This window comes from Euleptes europaea, chromosome 14 (assembly GCF_029931775.1).
Source record: "Euleptes europaea isolate rEulEur1 chromosome 14, rEulEur1.hap1, whole genome shotgun sequence".
Taxonomy (NCBI): Eukaryota; Metazoa; Chordata; class Lepidosauria; order Squamata; family Sphaerodactylidae; genus Euleptes; species Euleptes europaea.
The window spans coordinates 42,199,681-42,220,222 of record NC_079325.1 but is presented as its reverse complement, the minus strand read 5'-3'; the positions used below and the strand labels follow the sequence as shown (position 1 = coordinate 42,220,222).

General features: G+C 46.2%; 1 protein-coding gene across 1 annotated transcript in view; it reads left to right on the top strand.

Annotated features, from left to right (window-relative positions):
• The window catches only part of CNTRL (centriolin), a 55,563-nt gene extending 36,504 nt beyond the window's left edge, over positions 1 to 19,059 (top strand). The window contains exons 27-43 of the mRNA XM_056860142.1: positions 1,707 to 1,837; positions 2,523 to 2,663; positions 4,744 to 4,870; positions 5,114 to 5,278; positions 5,597 to 5,756; positions 7,336 to 7,451; positions 8,253 to 8,470; positions 10,609 to 10,766; positions 11,183 to 11,256; positions 12,195 to 12,383; positions 13,128 to 13,353; positions 13,757 to 13,962; positions 14,620 to 14,760; positions 15,091 to 15,366; positions 15,895 to 15,957; positions 16,516 to 16,725; positions 19,030 to 19,059. Of these exons, the coding sequence (XP_056716120.1) occupies positions 1,707 to 1,837; positions 2,523 to 2,663; positions 4,744 to 4,870; positions 5,114 to 5,278; positions 5,597 to 5,756; positions 7,336 to 7,451; positions 8,253 to 8,470; positions 10,609 to 10,766; positions 11,183 to 11,256; positions 12,195 to 12,383; positions 13,128 to 13,353; positions 13,757 to 13,962; positions 14,620 to 14,760; positions 15,091 to 15,366; positions 15,895 to 15,957; positions 16,516 to 16,725; positions 19,030 to 19,059 (2,631 nt within the window). The remainder of the gene's footprint in view (positions 1 to 1,706; positions 1,838 to 2,522; positions 2,664 to 4,743; positions 4,871 to 5,113; positions 5,279 to 5,596; positions 5,757 to 7,335; positions 7,452 to 8,252; positions 8,471 to 10,608; positions 10,767 to 11,182; positions 11,257 to 12,194; positions 12,384 to 13,127; positions 13,354 to 13,756; positions 13,963 to 14,619; positions 14,761 to 15,090; positions 15,367 to 15,894; positions 15,958 to 16,515; positions 16,726 to 19,029) is intronic.
• Positions 19,060 to 20,542: the final 1,483 nt, after the last annotated feature.

The window sequence follows — 20,542 nt, the reverse complement described above, 5'->3', positions numbered from 1 at the left end:
CTAAAGAGGGAAGGTTCTCTTTTTAATTTTCAGTACATTCCTCAATACCATACATTCTACCAACTCTGTACATTTGCCATCCCTTTAGCAAGGCTTCCAGCATCCACACATCACTTCCACAGCTCTTCTCCACCCCATGTGGATTCACTGGTTGACGCAATGCCACACTGTGGCTGATCCCTAATGCCTTTTGTGGGGTCCCTTTTGGGGGTGTTATCTGGTGGAATTTTTTGTTACTAAAGTAAAATCAGATTGCGCTACATGATCTTATGAGTGCAGCCTAACTTTATTGCCATGATTGTAGAGATGTGGATATCTGTGATTAGACTACTGTATTTGAGGGCTGCAGTTCAACAGGTGATCATAAAAATAAAACACAGGAATGAATTGTTCACATACCGTATATACCCGTGTATAAGCCGACCCGCGTATAAGCCGAGGTGCCTAATTTCTCCCCAAAAATGGGGAAAAATTAGGCACCCGCGTATAAGCCGAGGGTCGGCTTATAACTCCCCCCCCCCCCCGCAGGCTTACCTGACCGGCTCCTGGCGGCGGGCCCGGTGGGGGCGGCTTTCCTGCAGCCGCTGGAGGCCGCCCCCAGGCCGCTCCGGGCGGCGGAAAGCGGCACGGGCCCGGCAGCCTCCCAGGTAGGCCCTGCTGGCCGCTCCCAGGCTGCTCCCAGGCGAGCGGGCCGGCGGCGGCGGGGGGGGGGCGGTGGCGAGGCCTGCCTGGGAGCAGGCAGGCCCCGCTGGCCGCTCCCAGGCGAGCGGGCCTGCGGCGGCGGGGGGGGGGGGCGGGGGCGGCGGCGAGGCCTGCCTGGGAGCAGGCAGGCCCCGCTGGCCGCTCCCAGGCGAGCGGGCCGGTGGGGGCGGGGGCGGGGGGGGGCGGCGGCGAGGCCTGCCTGGGAGCAGGCAGGCCCCGCTGGCCGCTCCCAGGCGAGCGGGCCGGCGGCGGGGGGGGGGGGGCGGCGGCGAGGCCTGCCTGCTCCCAGGCAGGCCCCGCTAGCCGCTCCCAGGCCGCAGGAAGGCGAGCGGGGAGGCGGCGGGGGCGGTGGCGAGGCCTGCCTGGGAGCAGGCAGGCCCCGCTGGCCGCTCCCAGGCGAGTGGGCCGGCGGCGGGGGGGGGGCAGCGGAGGCGGCGGGGGGTGTGGGGGGGCGGCCGCGAGGCCTGCCTGCTCCCAGGCAGGCCCCGCTGGTCGCTCCCAGGCCACGGGAAGGCGAGCCGGCCGGCAGCGAAGGATGGCTGCAGTGGTAAGTTTCCCTCTTCCCTCCTCCCCCCTCCCCTACCCCACCGTATTGACCCGCGTATAAGCCGAGTTGGCTTTTTTCAGCCCTTTTTTTGGGCTGAAAAACTCGGCTTATACGCGAGTATATACGGTAACATATTTCCATGCATCTCCAGCTACTGGAATGACTCCCCATTGCTACTTTGTATCTGGAAGCAAAGGCTGGTAATTATCCTTAAACACTGGACAGTGCAAAGTTGTTCAAGTGTGACAGAAATGGATTTGTTCTATGAATTTTTCTCCTGTGTAATGCTGCTTCATCCAAAACTGTCTCTCTCCTCCACGCAAACAATGTATCTGAGACAAAGCAAGTGCTATGTAACTATATATAAAGAGACAAAAGCCACCTGTTCTAATAGTGTAAGGGGTAGGAATTCCTATCTTATCAGAATGCTGGAAGATATTTATTTTTAACATTCTAGACCAAAGACACAATTAAGAAATACAACCGCGCCAAACAGCATCTGACTCGGACTGAAAAAGAAGCCGAGGAGCTTGAGCGACGGGCTCAGGAGATGGCAGTGAAGCTTGTAAAGGCAAATCAGCAACTAAGGTACGCCAGGGCTGTGCTAAATCACATTGTTTGGACATATATAGTGAGGACCTACTAGCTTTTTGCTTGGTCAAGAGGGAGGGGGGCACCCCGTCTCCTGTGCTTGGTGGAATTAAGTGTATGTGGTTTTTTCTTTCGTTTTTGTTTGAGATCAACATTACTACAAGTCAGTGCCCCCTCCTGATCCTTTCTTTCCCCAACCACAGGTTACTTTACGTGATCCATTTTTATTGTGAGTCTTTTAAGGGTGGCATGTTTGTTTTTGCTGTAGTTGCTATAGTATTGGTGCTGCTGCCTTGGTGGTTTTGCTATTCAATGTTTATTGCTTTTGTGTAGTGTTTTTGTTTTTCATTATATGTGCAGTAATTTGCTCTGAGTGCGTGTTTGGGCTACAATAGGGACATGTTCTTACCCACCATTGGACCTCCTAGGATGAGGTGGGATATGAATTGTAAGAAAGGCAGTGAAGGAAAAGATTCTGCCTTGCATGTGTGTGTGTTTTCTGACTGCTTCCTCTGTCTCACCTCTCCTAACCTGCACCTGTGTCCAGAAAGAGAAAGGGGTACAACTGGTGAAGCCAACTGGTGGTAGGCTTAGATTATTAAAAAAAAGGAAAGTCAGAACATCAGCACGGCCCTTCCTTCAAGCAAGCAGCACTTAAAAGGCCTTCATGAATTCCTTTCAGGTTGCTTCAAGCAGATACAAAGGACTTAGAGCACCACAAGATGGAACAAGAAGGTATCTTGAAGGAGATCAACGAAGTCGTGTCAGCAAAGGATTCTGAATTCCAGTCGCTGAGCCAGAAGATCGAAATATTGACTGAAAGGCAAGTTAATTAAGGCAGCTGATGGAAGTCTTGGTGGATGAAAAACAGTTTAGATTGATATGAGCTAATTTGCACAATGCCTGAGCAGACATATCTAAGGACTCACAAATGAATACCTCTGTTACTGCTGAAAGGTTTCTGCATTTGGGGGGCATCCATCAAGATGACTTCTCCCTGACTTCTCCTTATTCATATTTGGTGCTATAAAGAAGCGTTTCTTGTTGCAGAGTAAAGAACTACATACAACCTTCAGCTGGCACCCCATCAGATCTTATTTTGTCTAGCCTCTTCCCTTCCTCTCTTTTTGTGCTGATCTCAGCGGCCACTGGCCATATGTGCGTAGCATCCATGACTGGAAGATCAGGCAGTGCACAAGTTGGGGGACAGCCACAGGAGCATGCAAACTTCCCTTCCTTCCCAGTGGATGAAGATACTACTTAGATCCCCTTTTAGAATATTTTCAAATACATGGGCAGCCCATTCATGGGGGGGAGGGGTGTTTGGATCCACGGCGACCAGGAGCAGCGCAGCCACCCTGCCCCCTCAGAGGCTTCCCGGCTGCTGCGGAGAAAAGAAAAGCCTTTTTTTAACTATAAAAGGGGGAAATGCCCCATAGCAAACAGCGAGGCTGGCCCACCGAAAAAAGTACCCCGCTGTCGTTCCTGGGGCAAAAGGGGCTAAAACTGACGAAGAAGAAGAGTTGGTTTTTATATGCCAACTTTCTCTACCACTTAAGGAAGAATCAAACCGGCTTACAAACACCTTCCCTTCCCCACAACAGACACTCTGTGAGATAGGTGGGGCTGAGAGAACTCTTAATAGAACTGTGACTAGCCCAAGGTCACCCAGCTGGCTTCATGTTTAGGAGTGGGGAAACTAACCCGGTTCTCCAGATCAAAGTCCACTTCTCCAAACCATTGCTCTTAACCACTACACCACACTGGCTCTGCCCCTTGGATTGCCCTGGGAAGGCCTCCTCGATGCCGGCTCAGCCTTCCTCTTCCAAGATTTAGGTCCCAGCACAGCGGTGGAGGCCCACACCCCATCGGGCGCCCAGGCACCGGTGGGTGTTCCACCCGGGACGGCATAAGTGCCTGTTATCCTAGGTTAAATGGGCACTTACACCAGTGCGGGGTCACACCAGCATCTATGGGGCTTTGCCCCACCTCAGGAATGCACTCTAAGAATCCTTACAATAGCCCCACAAGACAAGAAGAAGAAGAGTTGGTTTTTATATGCCGACTTTCTCTACCACGTAAGACAGAATCAAGCCGGCTTACAATCACCTTCCCCTCCCCGCAACAGACACCCTGTGAGGTAGGTGAGGCTGAGAGAGCATGACTTGCTCAAGGTCACCCAGCTGGCTTCGTGTGTAAAGGTAAAGGTCCCCTGTGCAAGCACCGGGTCATTCCTGACCCATGGGGAGACGTCACATCCCGACGTTTTCTAGGCAGACTTTGTTTGCGGGGTGGTTTGCCAGTGCCTTCCCCAGTCATCTTCCCTTAACCCCCAGCAAGCTGGGTACTCATTTGACTGACCTCGGAAGGATGGAAGGCTGAGTCAACCTTGAGCCGGCTACCTGAAACCGACTTCCGTCGGGATTGAATTCAGGTCGTGAGCAGAGCTTTTGACTGCAGTACTGCAGCTTAACACTCTGCGCCACTGGGCTCCTGGCTTCGTGTGTAGGAGTGAGGAAACCAACCCAGTTCACCAGATTAGCCTCCGCGGCTCATGTGGAGGAGTGGGGAATCAAATCTGGTTCTCCAGATCAGACTCCGCCGCTCCAAACCACTGCTCTTAACCACTACACCATGCTGGCTCTGAGATATAGTGTTATCCCCATATCTCAGAGAACAGTCTGTGGCAGAAACAGTAACGGACTGGCCACACCCCCCTACAGAGTTCATGGCTGAATCCACCTTCGTATTGGCAACTACCAGTTCAGATTCTAATCCGCTGTACTGGTGAGGCAGCTAAGGGTATGTTACTGGCTCACTCAGCTATTTAGTTGAGCTGCACAGGATTACAGTGTCGCGTGCACCTTCTCAGAAATTATTTTAATCCTACTGCGCTTTTCTAGTCTTCAGAAGCTGCAGGCAGATATACAAGTTGCAGAAGGCAATGAAGACCATCATCTTCAGATACTTAAAGAAGCAGAAAAGATTCTACAGAGCAAGAAAAGTGAGCTGGAGAGGTTGAAGGATGAGGTAAGCACAGTTTGTTTCGAGGAATGTCTGACTCAGCTTCATCCTTCCCTGAAACGCAGATCCCGATGTTGTAGTTGATGCTGACTTTGAACTGGAAATTGCCGGTTCAGACTCATCGCTCCCTTCACTGTCCATCATTCCAGTCATCCCGGGGGCCAAGCAGCAAGGGGCTGCCCCGGCGTGTAAGGGCCACGGTGGATACAGTTGGCTTTCTCTCTCTTTTCTTTTGCCCAATGTTTGCAGACTTCAGCTCAACATCAAGAGCTGCTGATCTTGGACAGACTGCTTGGCCAAAAAAAGGAAGAGCTGCACCTCCTCCAAGAAAGCAGTGCCCAGAAAAACACTGACCTCACAGAAGCTCTCAGGGACGGCGAGGCCGACGTGGCTGAAAAGCGGTGGCAAATAAAGGTTTTCCAAACATTTGTGGTTGTTCGTGTTGTGTGTGTGCTCGCGCACCTAATGTTTTGACGTGCTTACTTATGAAGCATTTGGAGTGCATTGATAAGGATTCAGGGGTTACAATTTAAATTATCTCATAGCCTTAATGCCAGGAGTTTGTCCATAAAGTCCTAATTGATGCTGTCCCAACTTAAATGGGAATTGGGAGCAGGGGAAGTGAACAGTGAGAGGACGGAAAATCAACAGTTTAAAAATATATGTAATTAATTATTTGTGTACAGACAGTAATGCTACTTTACGCATGGCAATGCTGGTTCTTTTGTCCAGGAAGTGAAATCTCTCTTAGAAGAGCTGAGCGTTCAGAAAGGAGAACTCACTGCCCAGCTCAGTGAGAAAAGAACCCAGCTGTCCCTTGTCACGCAGAATGTCCGAAAAGAGGAAGAGAAGCTGCAGGATATCCTGGGACTGATAACAAAGCACAAGACAGGTTTGGCTGTGAAAAAAATATTGTTTTTGTTTGAGCTTCACAATATACCCTCACTGGCCACAAAAATAGATGATAAATTATGTAATTGCAGTAATGAGTAACAACCAAGGGGATTTTGAGGGAGGGGACTGTTAGTCTTCCACGACCAAAATAACTTCAAAACTAATGGACTTATTGTAGCATAAGCCAGAGCCTTCTTTGCCTATCAGATGAGATGTTAGAACCATCTTTTTGTAATAATATTGATCTTGAGAAGGGATAGATTGTAACCTGGAAATGAAAATAAACATTGTTTAAATGTGCTTTGATTACTGTGAGTGCGTGTGCATGAGAGAAAGGGAGGAGAAGCTTTCCATTGGAATATACATAGTATTTACTCAAACGCGCAAGACTAGGTTTCTTCACAGATGTGCCATCCAAAAAAAACACAAAAAGGGGGTTGTCTTACATTCACCCTCAAGCTAGTTATGTACACTAATAATAGTTTTTAAAATTGTGCATAACATTTTTCAGGGGGTCCTCTTACTTTCAAGATCGTCTTCCTTTTGAGTAAATATGGGTAAATGGAGTCAATCATTGTGTTGATATCTGTAGAGGGTGGGGAGACGGACCTGGTGGGCAACAATATTGTTATCATATGCTTATCATTATTTAACCATCTGTTGTTATGACTTCTTTGTTTATTTAGCTACGATATTTATATACTGCCTGTCAGTAGTTGTAACAGCGAAGCAGTTCTCAAAAAACACTAAACATAACAGTAGGATATAATATCTAAAAGCCACAATTCACTTAATAGTAGCAGTTAAAGCTTAACAATAAACACAGTCTCCCACCCCCAGTCTTTTATTCCTAACTGCCATAGACAGATTCCTGGGACCAGTTTTGCGTGAGAATGCATGGAGTCTCAGAGAAGGTTGTGATCACATCCTGGGTGACACGTGCGCTCGTGATTCGGGCATTGTTAACCAGAGAGGGTCATATCTGCCAGCTTTCCCACTGGTGTATATGGAAGGAAGGTGTCCCTTTGACTCCTGAAAAGGCTGTTCTAGGGATCATGACAAAAAGCCGGGGGAGGAAAGGAATCAGGTGAGATTTCCCCTCTTCCCTCTTGCACCTGGGGAAAAAGCAGTAGAATCCAACCGAGAGATTCCATTTGATTGAGCAGGGGAATGGAGTATTCTATAGCAATTTCTTCTCTAGCATTCTTTAGCTAGTTGCGCACAGCTAAGGTTTTGGTAGGAGAATCAATCCCACCCTCCAGCCCCACCCCTGACTGGTGCTGGGAGACCTAGGCAGGATCTTTCTCACTGCTAGGCTCTAGTGAATGCAGATTAGCCTGACACAAGCATTGCAGTTAAGGATGTAAATCTGAATACAAAGTAATATCCCTAAAGTTGTCTTAGTCCAGAATGGGAAAGTGGCAAATAAAGCTACTTCATGTGGAGTTAGACCATTGTCTAATGTTACCGGAATAACTTCCGTGCGCTTTGGCAGGGATTCTTTCCCAGCCTTGCTATAAATGTTATCATCATGCTTGGAACTTAATGAGTCTTTGCTTGTGCTTACCCATTTTTAGAACTGAAGCACATTCTGGAAATGTTGCAACTTGAAAATGGAGAACTGGAGGGTGTAAAGCTCCAGCATGGTCAAAAAATTAACGAACTGGAAAAGATGCAAGTTGCCGTCCTGGAGGTAAGCACTGAAGCCAGGGCCGCTTTACAGTTCAAAGGCAACCTGGCGTGTCTTGTCCTGGGAGACTGGGCGTATCTGCCTCTTGCTGTGGGTGGCGTCAGTTGCGACAAAAGCTTCCAAATCTATGTAATTTCAGCAAGGTGTGCCATCTAATAACACCAGTTGCTGTAGTCACTAGTTTGCTGTAGTAGGTACCTGTCACATTTGTAGAACTGCATTCCTTACCATATTGCATTTAGAAGACGTTTTAAGGGTATACCTGAAAATGTGGTTGGGATATACCTAAGTATCATACAAGTTCAGTTGTTGGAGAACCATGACTGGCTGAAACTGTCTGAGTCGCAGTGGAAAATTCAGCTTTGCCTCTATGCGGTGTGTGAAATGGCCTTGAAATGGCAATGAATGTGCTATCTGGAAGGCAGGTACTGTTTTTCTCAATTACAAAATGGCTGCTTAGAAAGTGCAATGGTTCTTGGAGGGAAATGTGTGGTGCTGTATTTATTTTTTAAAATCCTTTTAAAATTCAAAAAACCCTGGACTGTATTCAAAAGCCTCAGGAAGGGCCGTTCATCAATACCTCTACATGCTGCCAGTGGGAGATACAGTGCAGGCTTATGGCCATTGTCAAAGGGGCACACCATTCAGTAAAAGAGGCCAAAGTGTACAGCTGTCATAACTGGGCAGGTGGCAAGCCTGTCAAATGGAAACATTACAGAAATAAAATGGAAACATTACAGAAATAAAATGAAAACATTACAGAAGCAAAACCCGGGACCTCGTTTCCTTTGTGTTTCATGCCAGGAGAAACTGGAGCTGGAGACTCTGCAGCGAGCATCCCAGCAGCAGCGAGGGGAAGCCGAACACCAGCGGCAGCTGCTCAAGAGGGCCCAGCGAGAAGCCGAGCAGCTGAACTCTCAGCGCCACGCTCTGCAGAGCAGCATCAAGGCACTGAGCAGCGAGAGACAGCAGCTAGAAGACGACTGTCAGGGTGTGCAGCAGAAGTTGTCACAAACAAAAAGGTGAGGAAGGTCAGTTACGGAGAGAGGTTTCTCTTGCTGCACGAGAGTCCACCGCAGTGCTGTGGAGAGACCCTCTTTTGGAGAGCCCTGTTTTGAGTTTTGGAGCTGCCTTTTATAAGAAGGAAACTCTTTGGGGTTTTGTGGGGCCATTATAGTCCATTTAAAATAAGAGTACATTTTACTCTTCTCTGGTTAGACGTAGAGTATTGTGTTCAGTTTGGGGCACCTCAATTTAAGAAGGATGTATACAAGCTGGAACATGTCCAGAGGAGGGCAACAAAGATGGTGAGGGATCTGGAGACCAAGTCCTATGAACATAAGAACATAAGAAAGGTCCTGCTGGATCAGACCAAGGCCCATCAAGTCCAGCAGTCTGTTCACACAGTAGCCAACCAGGTGCCTCCAGGAAGCCACTAACAAGACGAGTTCAGCAGCACCATCCTGCCTGTGTTCCACCGCACCCAAAATAATAGGCATGCTCCTCTGATACTAGAGAGAATAGGTATGCAGCATGACTAGTATCCATTCTAACTAACACCCATGAATACCCCTCTCTTCCATGAATATGTCCACTCCCCTCTTAAAGCCCTCCAAGCTGGCAGCCATCACCACATCCTGGGGCAGGGAGTTCCACAATTTAACTATGCATTGTGTGAAAAAATACTTCCTTTTATCTGTTTTGAATCTCTCACCCTCCAGCTTTAGCAGATGACCCCGTGTTCTAGTATTACGGGAAAGGGAGAAAAACTTCTCCCTGTCCACTCTCTCCAAACCATGCATAATTTTATAGACCTCTATCATGTCTCCCCTCAGCCGCCTTCTTTCCAAGCTAAACAGCCCTAAGCGTCTTAACCGAATGGAAACATTACAGAGTGCAAGACATGAAGAAAGGTTGAAGGAGCTGGGTATGTTTAGCCTGAAGAGAAGACTGAGAGGGGATATGATAAACCTCTTCAAGTACTTGAAGGGCTGTCATATAGAAGATGGTGCCAAGTTGTTTTCTGTTGCCCCAGAAGGTCGGACCAGAACAACGGGTTGAAATTAAATCAAAAGAGTTTCCATCTAGACATTAAAAAGAATTTTCTAACAGAGCGGTTCCTCAGAACAGGCTTCCTCGGGAGGTGGTGAGCTGTCCTTCCCTGGAGGTTTTTAAGCAGAGGGTAGATGGCCATCTGTCAGCAATGCTGATTCTGTGATCTTAGGCAGATCATGAGAGGGAGGGCACCTTGGCCATCTTCTGGGCATGGAGTAGGGGTCACTGGGAGTGTGTGTGGGAGGTAGTTGTGAATTTCCTGCATTGTGCAGGGGGTTGGACTAGATGACCCTGGTGGTCCCTTCCAACTCTGATTCTATGAATTATCAGTCATCAAATTGCTGTATACCATCACGGAGTCTTCTGATGCCTGAAGGTTGTTGCAAGGAGCCCAAGAGCATATCGTGTAGCGATTAGCACAATCTGCAGTAATCTGTTTAATTTCTCCTTGGGTGTGGGGTGTGTATTACATCTTTTGGGGGTTTTTTGTATGCACTGCTGCAAACAGAGAAAAGGAGTGAGACACTTCATACAAATGTCAGACAATTCTGCTTGTGTGTCTTGCACATATAGCAGGAAGGTGAACAATCCAGTAAGTTAGTAATACTTTGCCAGCTCTGAAGGAACACCTCTGAGGCACTCAAGTAGGGCTGAGCTCAAGCAAGGTTTCCCTTGGTGGCAGTGGGCAGTTGTGGCCCTAAGCAGCAGATAGAATACCAGAGTTGGCTGTCCCCTGCTTTAGTGCATTTTGATATGATATGATATAGTGCATGCCTATTCTCTCCAGGATCAGAGGAGCATGCCTGTTATATTAGGCTCTTGTGGAATACAGGCAGGGTAATGCTGCTGCAGTCGTCTTTGTTTGTGGGCTGGACTTGATGGACTTTGGTCTGATCCAGCATGGCCTTTCTTATGTTCTTACTTTTTACAGCTTATCACTGCAGCTCCCAGAAGGATTTTTTCATCATTAGATTACGAAGTCTTGCCTAACAACTGGAATGATCAGTGTGCTTTAAGCTCTAATTATTGTTTTGTTTTGTTTTTTAATTGATCTTGGCAAACGAAGGACAATTCAAAACAAATGTATGTGTGTTCTGTTTCACAGATCTTTAGCTGCTACTGAAGACAGCAGTAAAGCAGCCCTCGCCAGCATAGAGAATATGGACTCAGAGATCCAAAAAGTGCAGCTAGAAATTAACCAGCTACAAAACCAGAAAAAATCCCTAAATGAAGACATTGCGGACCTGCAGAAACATTTTCATGGTACCAAGTAGCTTTCCAAATACCTGCGTAGTCTTTTTGGGTTTTTTGTCTGTTTGCTTAGGCCTACAGCCTACGGCAAATATAATACCTAGTCTATGTGTGTGTGTGTAAAGTGCCGTCAAGTCGCAGCCGACTTATGGAGACCCCTTTTGGGGGTTTTCATGGCAAGAGACTCAACTGGTGGTTTGCCAGTGCCTTCCTCTGCACAGCAACCCTGGTGTTCCTCGGTGGTCTCCCATCCAAATACTAACCAGGGCTGACCCTGCTTAGCTTCTGAGATCTGACTAGATCAGGCTAGCCTGGGCCATCCAGGTCAGGGTGTCTACGAGGGTAGTCTTTTTAAACTAAGTTCATATTAGTATGTTCACACTCTTCTTGATAGTCTTGTAACCAGCTGTGAAATGTGTTTTCTTCAGAAAAAAAGGAGGAACTGAATACACTGAAGAATGAACTGAATGATTCCAGACAGCACTTTCAGCAATTAGAACAAGTAAGGTTTGTTTATCTGTTCTGTATTTTAGATATCATTGACAGGAAATCGAAAGACTTCACTGAAACAACTGAAGCCTCTAGGAAAGATGGAGTTATTGCCTGTCTAAAATCCATCCTGATCCCATTCGGAAATGCTTGTGCGTAAATCCCACTGGGATCGAGCAGCATATTTTTTGCTAAAGGGCGTGTAGAAACTGTGACCGGGTTCTTCTGCCCGTCTAACACCCCAGGCCACTTCAGGTGTCCCCAGCATTCATAGGAGGTCAGATGCTTGATCGCCCCTCTCCCCAGTTTTGCTCCAATATTGGTCTTTTATAAAATGGGGGGGGGGACCATTCTTCTAAAAAGAAAGCTGTAAAACTGCACTAGGGTTGGAGGGAGGGAAGGAGTTCTTGATGTCAGAGCTGCTTGGCCAGTGACAACCTCCACAGGCAAATCTTCCTCACTCAGGTCCCACCATTTCAGCTGAGAACCTGCACAGCTGGTACTGTTGAGCACTAAAAAAAACCCTCTCCTCTAAAAAGAATATGTATGCCTGCTTTCAAGAGAAAACCACTTCTTTCAATACGCCATTTATAGACAGCAATGAGGCATCTCTCCAAAAGGTGCTTAACAGAGCAGTTCCATTTGTTTACCATAGCACTCCAAATAATCTTGCCTGCCATGTTTCGAGTATTAAATGCTCTTCTTCAAAGGCAAGATATGGGTTCTTTTTTATTTAGACGGGTCATTTCTTTCCCTTTCCCTCTTAAAACAAGAAGAAACTCCTAATCTAGCGAATAAAAAGTTTGTCCCGATGAAGAATATGTAATATTTGAAATGTGCCCGTTAGCATCACTTTAGGCATTTCAGTCAGCAAGTAGAACTGCATTATGGTTTAGAAAAGAAGTTTCTTCTACCTAAGTAACTCTGTATACTTTGCTCTGAAATGGGCAGGAGGTGAAAAACACTGCAAAGCAGAAAGAGGAAGCACTTCGAGAACAAGCAGCCCTGGAGGAAAATATCAGGGAATATTCAAGGAAGTGCAAGGAATGCCAAGAAGCACAAGGGGAAAGAGAGAACCGGCTGCGTAAGCTTTGCAAGGAAATTGAAGAGCAAGAGCTGGAACGGGCCCAACAAGAAGCGGTACAATAGCATCATCCACTCTGCTGTTGTAAAGGTGTCCATATTTTGAAAGAACCACCAAAGGACAGAACAGAGGGCCGAGAGGCCACCTTAATCTTCCATCAGATCACTGTTCTGCTCCTGGTCTTGTCTGACAGCAAGTCTCAACGCTCCAGTATTTCTTGGGCAAATGTCTTTTTCAGTCCTGAGATAGATAAGGTTGATGTTGGTAACTTAACCCTGTAGAATCTCTGCCCTTCCATTGAATTTTCACCCTGTTAAATGTTTTGTTGCCTTAAACTCTGTTTCTTTAAATACCTGCTATTAGTGCCCCTTTTGAGATAGCTTGTATGGCAGTTTGACAATTTGAAAATCACCCTTTCTTGCCACATTCACGAGCACTACCGGTGTGAGGGAAAGTTCTTTCCTATCTCCCTTGAATGGGAGGCAAAGTTACCCACACCATCTCCCTGTACAAGGGCTTTCTTCACCTACTAGACAAACCCACTAGACAAACCCACTCCACATCTGTCTCCAGGTATGGCACACTCTAGTGAAGGAGGAGAATACCAAGGTCTTGGGGAACCCCAAGTTAGCTCCAACTATTGAAATCAAGATTCTCTGTATAAATGTATCAAGCTCTAGCATGAGACAAAACAATCTTTTAGGCCTGAATCCTTTGTAATATATAGAAACAAATCCTGCCACCCATTCAGTTGGCCTTCCTCAACCAAAAATAACTCTTGACCTGTTGTCTTGAGCTAGATCCTTCAGAACCTCAGGGAAGATACATGGCATGAAGAAAATAAACTGGAAGAGTGCACAGCTAAACTGAAGGATCAGAAGCAGCTATTGGAACAAGAGCTGGCAGACCACCAGTACCAGCTGCAGCAAGCAGTGGCCAAGGTCCAGGAGGCAGAGGAACGGGTCCAGAAGCTTCAAGAGGAAGAGTCCTGGTGCGCAGCCCTTGAAGAAACTGTCAGAAAAACCCGTAGGTTATTTTGAAGGCTGCAGCTGTTGATCTGTTTTTAGGCATTTTTGCTAAGATCTGTTCAGGGTAGTCAATTCCATTTTTAGAATGCCATTCTCTAACTAGCTAACTAAACTCATCGTCGTATTCTGTGGGAATCCCAGCTCCAAATCTATGCTGAGCTGGGCATCCCAGCAGGTGGCCTTAATTTCTCTCACTGGGCTGTTGAAGCCAAATTGCTCCTATGAGCTTCTTGGGCAGAATGCAGACATAGGCAATACGCAAATCCTTTTTAAGATTGTAGTTTTATACTATGTTCTGGCAAAAGCTGTAAATAATAAATAAACATAGGCAATACACTGAAATTGGGCATATATCTGTGACTTTGCTAATGATGAAGGCTGTTTAAATCTTGTGGTTCCAGGACATCAGCTTTCTGAAAAAGAACTGATGCTGCAAGAAAAGGTGGCTGAGGTTTTATGCCTCCAAAGGGAGCTGGATCTCTCAAAGGCCGAGCAGGTCGTGCTCCAAGGTCAGATCCAAGCAGAGAGGAGAAAAGCTGACAAGCAGATAGCAGGCCTGAGGGAAGCCATCAAGACACAACGGGCCCAGCTTGAGAAAGCTCTTCAGGTACGTTGCTGTGTATTTCCTGATGGAAAGAGCGCTCTGCCCCAAATGCATTCAAGAGGGGGCAGTTGAATCATGGTGGAATTCATACTTCCAGGCTGTGAGTTTATATTTGGTCCGTTTGATCCTGGAGTTTTATATTCATAAAATGTCTTGCCACCTGTGACTCGTGATGACAAGAGGTTTTGTAACACAGTTCACTAGGCGATAACGATCATGGGGTGGGGGCCCTGAGGATGAGGGGTGCCGGTCTATCAGACATTCCATAGCGAGTTAAATCATAAGACTCATAAAGTTGGAAGGGGCCACACAGGCCATCTAGTCCAACCCCCAGCTTAATGCAGGATCAGCCTAGAGCATCACTGACAAGTGCTTGTCCCGTCTCCAGTCTGCTTAAAGACTGCTAGTGAGGGGGAGTGGATCTCAGTCTTTTAACTCAGGAGTCCCTTGGTCGCAACTCCATCTCCAAAGCCACTACCCTAGCTCCCCACCACATGCACAAGGGCTGACCTCATTTGCCTTGGGCTGAACTATATCCGAGCATTACCTGAAGAGTAATTACGATGTTGGGTCTAATTGTTTCAGAGGTGCATTGTTTGTTCATCAAAACAAAAGGCAAAGCGGTTCATGTTTTTCCCACTCCCCCCGTCTCGATTTTAGGAGCAAAAACACGAGAACAGCTGTTTGCAGAAAGACGTTGCCTCCATCGAGCAAGTGGCGCAGGACAACCACCAGCGCGCAAAACGGCTGATGAGTGACCTTGGCCAGATCCAGGAGGAGTACGTGCAGCTCAAGTCACAGGTAGCAACCTGGAGCTGCAGGATGGGGTACAAAACAGGGTAGCCTCCCCCTCCCCAGATCCTTTCCAGTGTTTGTGCTTAGGTACATTCCTTAGCATTTCAGCCATCTGGCACATTGATCCTAAACTTCCAGGAAAAGCCACAGTGCAGTGTGTGTGTTTTTCCCCTCCTCTTCCTCCCCCCACACTGATCCCAAGAGACGTTCTCCACTGCTCCCAGTCCAGCCTACCAGAGGCAGCCCGAGCGTCTTGACTGGATCTTAGTTGTGCAGATTAGCTGTGGGTGCATCTTGCCTGAAATGCCTCTCTTGCATCCATGTGATGTTGCTTAGATGAAAACCCAAGAGGAGCTGGAGAAACAGCAAAAAGAGCTCAAGGGGGCAGTGAAGACGTTGAAACAGGAAGTGAAGGACAAAATGAGGAACGGTTTGAAGGACCTGAGCCAGTCCCCTTCAGAGGCGTTAGAGGATCTGGAGGCAACCTTTGATGCACAGGGGAGACTGCAGAGTGAATTAGAATGTCTGAAGGAAAACTATCCATTTGGAGCTAACGAGACAAGAGTGCTATGCTTTGACGAAAGACTGGACATGTCCAAAGTCCACATCATGGTAAATAAAACCCTACTGAAATCAATGCAAAAACCAGTGCTGCCTTAGACAGTAATGCTGTGTGCAAATGCAACCGGCAAGAGTCACTCTTCCTGTATTAGTGCATCTTATTAGTGTCTGACGCACAACCTTGATCATACAGGAAGGCTTCCTGACACTGAGTGCAAGGAAATCTAACCCCAACTCCCATTAGCACCTCTATGATTATGCTGCTCAGGGTTCTAGTTTTTAATCTGAAATCTTGAGGTCTGGGATTTTGCATTTTAAAAAAATGTGAGCCACGGGGATATGCTGGAAGTTACAAAGCAGGATTTTGTTCTAGAGTTGAGTAGTTAAAGAATATTCACAGCTCTGCTGATATTTTATACTCATTTCTACGCTGACTGATACCACCTGGAGATCCATCTCAGTCTGTTGTCAGCCAATCCTCTCTGCATTTACTGTAACTGAGGGGGGCGGGGGAAAGGAGACATGTAAAGTGCTTCTACCAACAAGCTGCACCACAGTCTGTTTTTGTTTTCCCTAAAGGATGAACAGGGGCGAGGAAAAGCACGCCGGGAACAACTGCAGCACCACGAAGATCGGCTGAAGGTACTAACAGAATGTCTTACCAGCCTAGCCAAGCTGCTGTCAGGATGGAAGAACATTCTGAGGCCACAGGGTTCATGTCCACCTGATAGTACAGATCAGTGAGATCCAGGGGCATTCCCTTTTAGGGAGGTTATCGGTGGGGGAAGAGGGTCCATCACATCAAACTATGAAATTGGGAGTTGTCCCCAAGGTGACTTTCAAGCTCAACGCTTACAGTCTGGTGCATAATTCAGCTAAAACTCCATGCTTTAATTTTTAAAGGCATGCTTCTAGGCTAAATGTTGCACATGACCCCAAACCTTGAGACAGGGAAGAGGATTTGCTTGCTGGACCCCTGTCCCAATAGCCCACATCTTTGGGCCTTTTCCATTCCTCTGGTCCTTGGAAATTCCCTGAATATTAGGAACAAATGGCCTTGTGCGAAGTAAGCATGTCTATGAAATGTGTTTCGTCGTTCCTCGTCTCAGAAAATCTGAGGCTCTGCAAACAGCCTCAGCTATCGACCAAAAGTCTTCTAATAAATTCAGATGTGACTATTGACCCGCTGTTTTTCTTAAGGCTCAGCTTTGGCAGTGCATGTCTAAGCAAGTGGCGGTGTTAATTAAAGGAAAGCAACAGGCAGAGGGCACTCTCCATAGTCTGAAGAGGCAAGTGAATGCACTGGATGAGCTGGTTGGCAGCAGTTCGACAGACTCTCTTTTTCCGTCCTTGAACTCCTCGGGATTAACAGCCTCACTTCATGAAGATCTGAACCTCCCAAGGAATCAGGTATGCTTTCAGTAGTTTTTTGCTTGCCTGCACTCAAGAGTCTGCCATCAATCCTCCTGGGCATAATTTTTTGCTGAAGTATAAAACAGATTCTCAGAGCACTGAATGATACAAGTGTTGGTTCTTCTCAAGCATATTTTACTAACATCTCCATTTTGCATTTAACCTGAAGTTATTTGACCTTAGCCATAGACGCTTCCCCGCCCCTCCAAGGTTGCTTTATGTAAAATATTTATATACTTGCCTGTCTCCCGGGACCCGAGGCAGGTCACACCTTTGGCTCACACGAGGATTGTGTGTGTGCATCTCATTTTTAACCTTCCCAACTGCAGGAGAGTAAGTTTTTAAACTCTGATTTTCTGCTTCCCAGAAAAAGAGAAAGGGTTATGTAAATTGGAGCAGGCTTTAGTCTAAATGGGTGGAGTCACCAGCATGGTGGTCCTTCCCTGGGGGGACAGGGCAAGTCCACTGGCCAGGGAGATCCGGTGCTCACTGACAAGGATCCTGCAAAGGATGCAGTATGTTCTGCTATACAAGTTCTCCCTGCCCAGGCATCACCCACCCTAGTGATGGCTGTAGGATTCAGTACTTCCTGAATAATGAGATCTGAACCAAGCCAGATCAGGGAGGTAGCCGCAGCACTTGAGAAGGGTACACAGGCTCGAGACTTTGAATGTGTATAGAGGAGCCCTGTATTTAGGAAACATGCATCCTTTTGTGTTCCAGGGCTCACAGACTTTGCATCCGCAAAGTTGCAGTTTGCTTGAGGGTCTGACATTTGTAGTGCTGAACCCCCGTTTTACACAGTATTGCACTTAGGGAGACTTCAGCTGATGAGGTCCCTTTTCTGCAGTTATTTTCACTCTTTCTAGCACATCTTCCTAAAGAGAGAGGGCAAAAAGCATCTTTGAATCCCTCAGAATAAGAGATTGTATGTACCAAGTCTGTTTCTAGGGAGATCTTAATAATTTGGTTGGTGGCTGTTTCAAAAATCAGGAGCATGAGCTCAGTCTCAGCATGAAAAAGGGTGGGGATAGGGAAGCACTGTCTGAGTGATACATTTATTCACAATAGCAGTGCTCTGGCTTATTCATTTTGTCCTCAAGGATTTGGAATACCTTTTAAAAAAACTTATTAAATCGCAGCCTGCTTCTCTAACCAATAAAATAAAAACTGTGTAAGGAATTCTATCACCTTAGCCCTGAAAGATAAGTTACTTTTGACTTAAGCAGCTTCTTCTCTAGTCCACTAGATCCTTTTCTACGCCTCCAACTTCTGTTTCTGCGCAATCTCCGAACAGGCGTCAGTACACGGCTTAATCTCAGCAAAGCAGGTAGGTGCATATGTATTGGCAGTGTAGGTTTCCTTTGGTCAAGAGACAAGAACTTGAAAAGCCCTCATTTAAACAGCTCCACCCACTGGTAGCTGGAAGAAGAGGCCACACTAAGTCCGTGTCTGTGCGCACGAGTAAAGTGCCTTCAAGTCTCAGCTGACTTACGGTGACCCCTTTTTGGGGTTTTCATGGTGGTCTCCCATCCAAATACTAACCAGGGCTGACCCTGCTTAGCTTCTGAGATCTGACGAGATCAGGCTAGCCTGGGCCATCCAGACCCTACCTTTAACATAAAGGCCACAATCCCACAGTAAAACTCAAGTTAATGGCCTATGGGCACTAGTGAATTAAGCTTTTCAGTCCCTGTATGTACAGTAGCAGCTATCTAGCCAAAGATAGGCTTAAAGATGGACACTTGAACAACTCAGTTCTTCCTGTCGTAAGCAAGCCCCAACAGTCTTTTAGTGCAATGGGAGCCTCCTTTTCTTTCAAATTGATAAAGTATACTTACCTATGAAATATTTACCCATTATGTGGAATCTCTTTAGACCTTGTTTCAAAAAAAGAAGGGCTCTGGATTTTTGTTTACTGTAACTCACTCTATGTAGTGCTGCCCTTGAGGTTGTGCGGAAACTACAACTGGTCCAGAATGTGGTGGCACAGTTCCTTACAGGGACCCCATAGAGAGCGCATATACAACCAGTGCTCCACCAGCTGCACTGGCTCTGAGTTGAGTACTGGATCATGTTCAAGGTTTCGGTACCTACCTTTAAAGCCCTAAATGGTCTGGGACCATCATATCCGTGGGGCCGCCTCTCCCAATATATCCCCCAAGAGCCAAGGATATGAATAATGAAAAGCATTTGCACGGGGAGCAAAGAAATCGGATACAATTGATCTATTACTTGCCACTAATTTTGCTGTGAAGTTGGAAGAGTTTGTGGCAATGTGTGATTTTTTTTTAATTGCAGGAAAGCAGTGATGTACTGGCTGGTGCCTAAGATATGGGCGCAAAATAACTGAAGACTGCCACCTCATTTGCTTGCATGGACATTCCTTTGGGACATCTTTCACATACCATTTTCCTTATGCATACTCCATTGAGGATGTAATTGTGGATTTTTTTTTCAATTCCTGATATTTGAGTGGGAAGTTTGAAGGACTCTACTGAAGCACTTGAAAACATTACAGCCTTAGTTGTACCTTTTTCAGTTGAGTAAAAGTTCAGGATTTTATATTTTTACAACTGTTTGGAAAAATATTTGGATAACATATTTTCTTAATAAAAAATTGCCAAACAAGAAGCTCCAAGCTTGGTCATTCTTCTACATGGTCTGCAGGACTATGCAAATTTGCCTTCTAGAAACTTAAGATACAGCTTATCAATTCTGTATTAAACCTGAAGACAAAATCAAGTAGGTTAGTAACATGGATGGTGTTCTGAAAGACCGAAATAGCCATGGATGGATAAATACCAATTAGCGCTTTTGACATCTGGCCAACTTGTGTAGGTAGAGAGCTCCTGTAGCTCAAGCCATAATCCAGCAGCTGTTTATTCGGCAGAATATTGCCTGTCCAAGAAAGCAATCTGCAAATTGAAAGTGAAAGAAACCCTGGTTTGTCATTACCAAAGAGCAGAACTGCTCACCAACTTTTTTTTTTGCTTTTGTACACACTTGCTGTCAAGTTCCAGAAGGGAGTCTTGTAAACATAATCCCAATCAAAGCTGAAGTCTAGTAGGTACTTCAGTGACAACCTCAAAATGACAGCTCACACCCACTTCAGCAGAAGTCTTCAAAGAATGACTACTGTCACTTATCTAGATACAGGTACTTTATTTACAAATATTTAGATAATAGCATTGTTACATTAAATGAGTACAGCAGCCCAAATAAGTCCTGTCACAGAAACAAAGACCTACTGTAAGTTTCGTCTGGGGAAATGTAAGGGGGGGTATTGCATCACCAACAAGCTGCAGGAAGTGATTGCCTTTGCCCAAACTTAGTTGTATCAACAGGTCATGGTCCCTGGGCAAAAATCCCCCACCTGGTGTAATTCATTTTAGCAAAAAAATGTTATACTCATCTATTTTAAGAAACTTGGGAGGGGGCAAGAACGTAACCAGATTAAAAAAAAAAACCGGAAAAACATCAAGGGACAGTGCACAAGTTACCCAAACACTAATCATTTGCACATTCCAGTTTTGGCTTTTATTTAACATTGACTGTACAATATGCTGGTTATCACCCTTTGTTTACATATTGGAACACAGCCTTGCTTAGTGTCTTACAGGGATTTCTAAACTGTTGTATTTGAAACATTGCAGTCAAAATGTTCAAACATGCTCATCTCGCCTCAGTCATGCTCAACTACCCATTGATCTTCCTCTTTATAAAAATAAAGGCCATGTTGCCAGGGAGAGTACAGTACAGAGTAAAGATTGTTTACATGACATGGCTCCAACCACAGTAGAAAGTCAGGTCT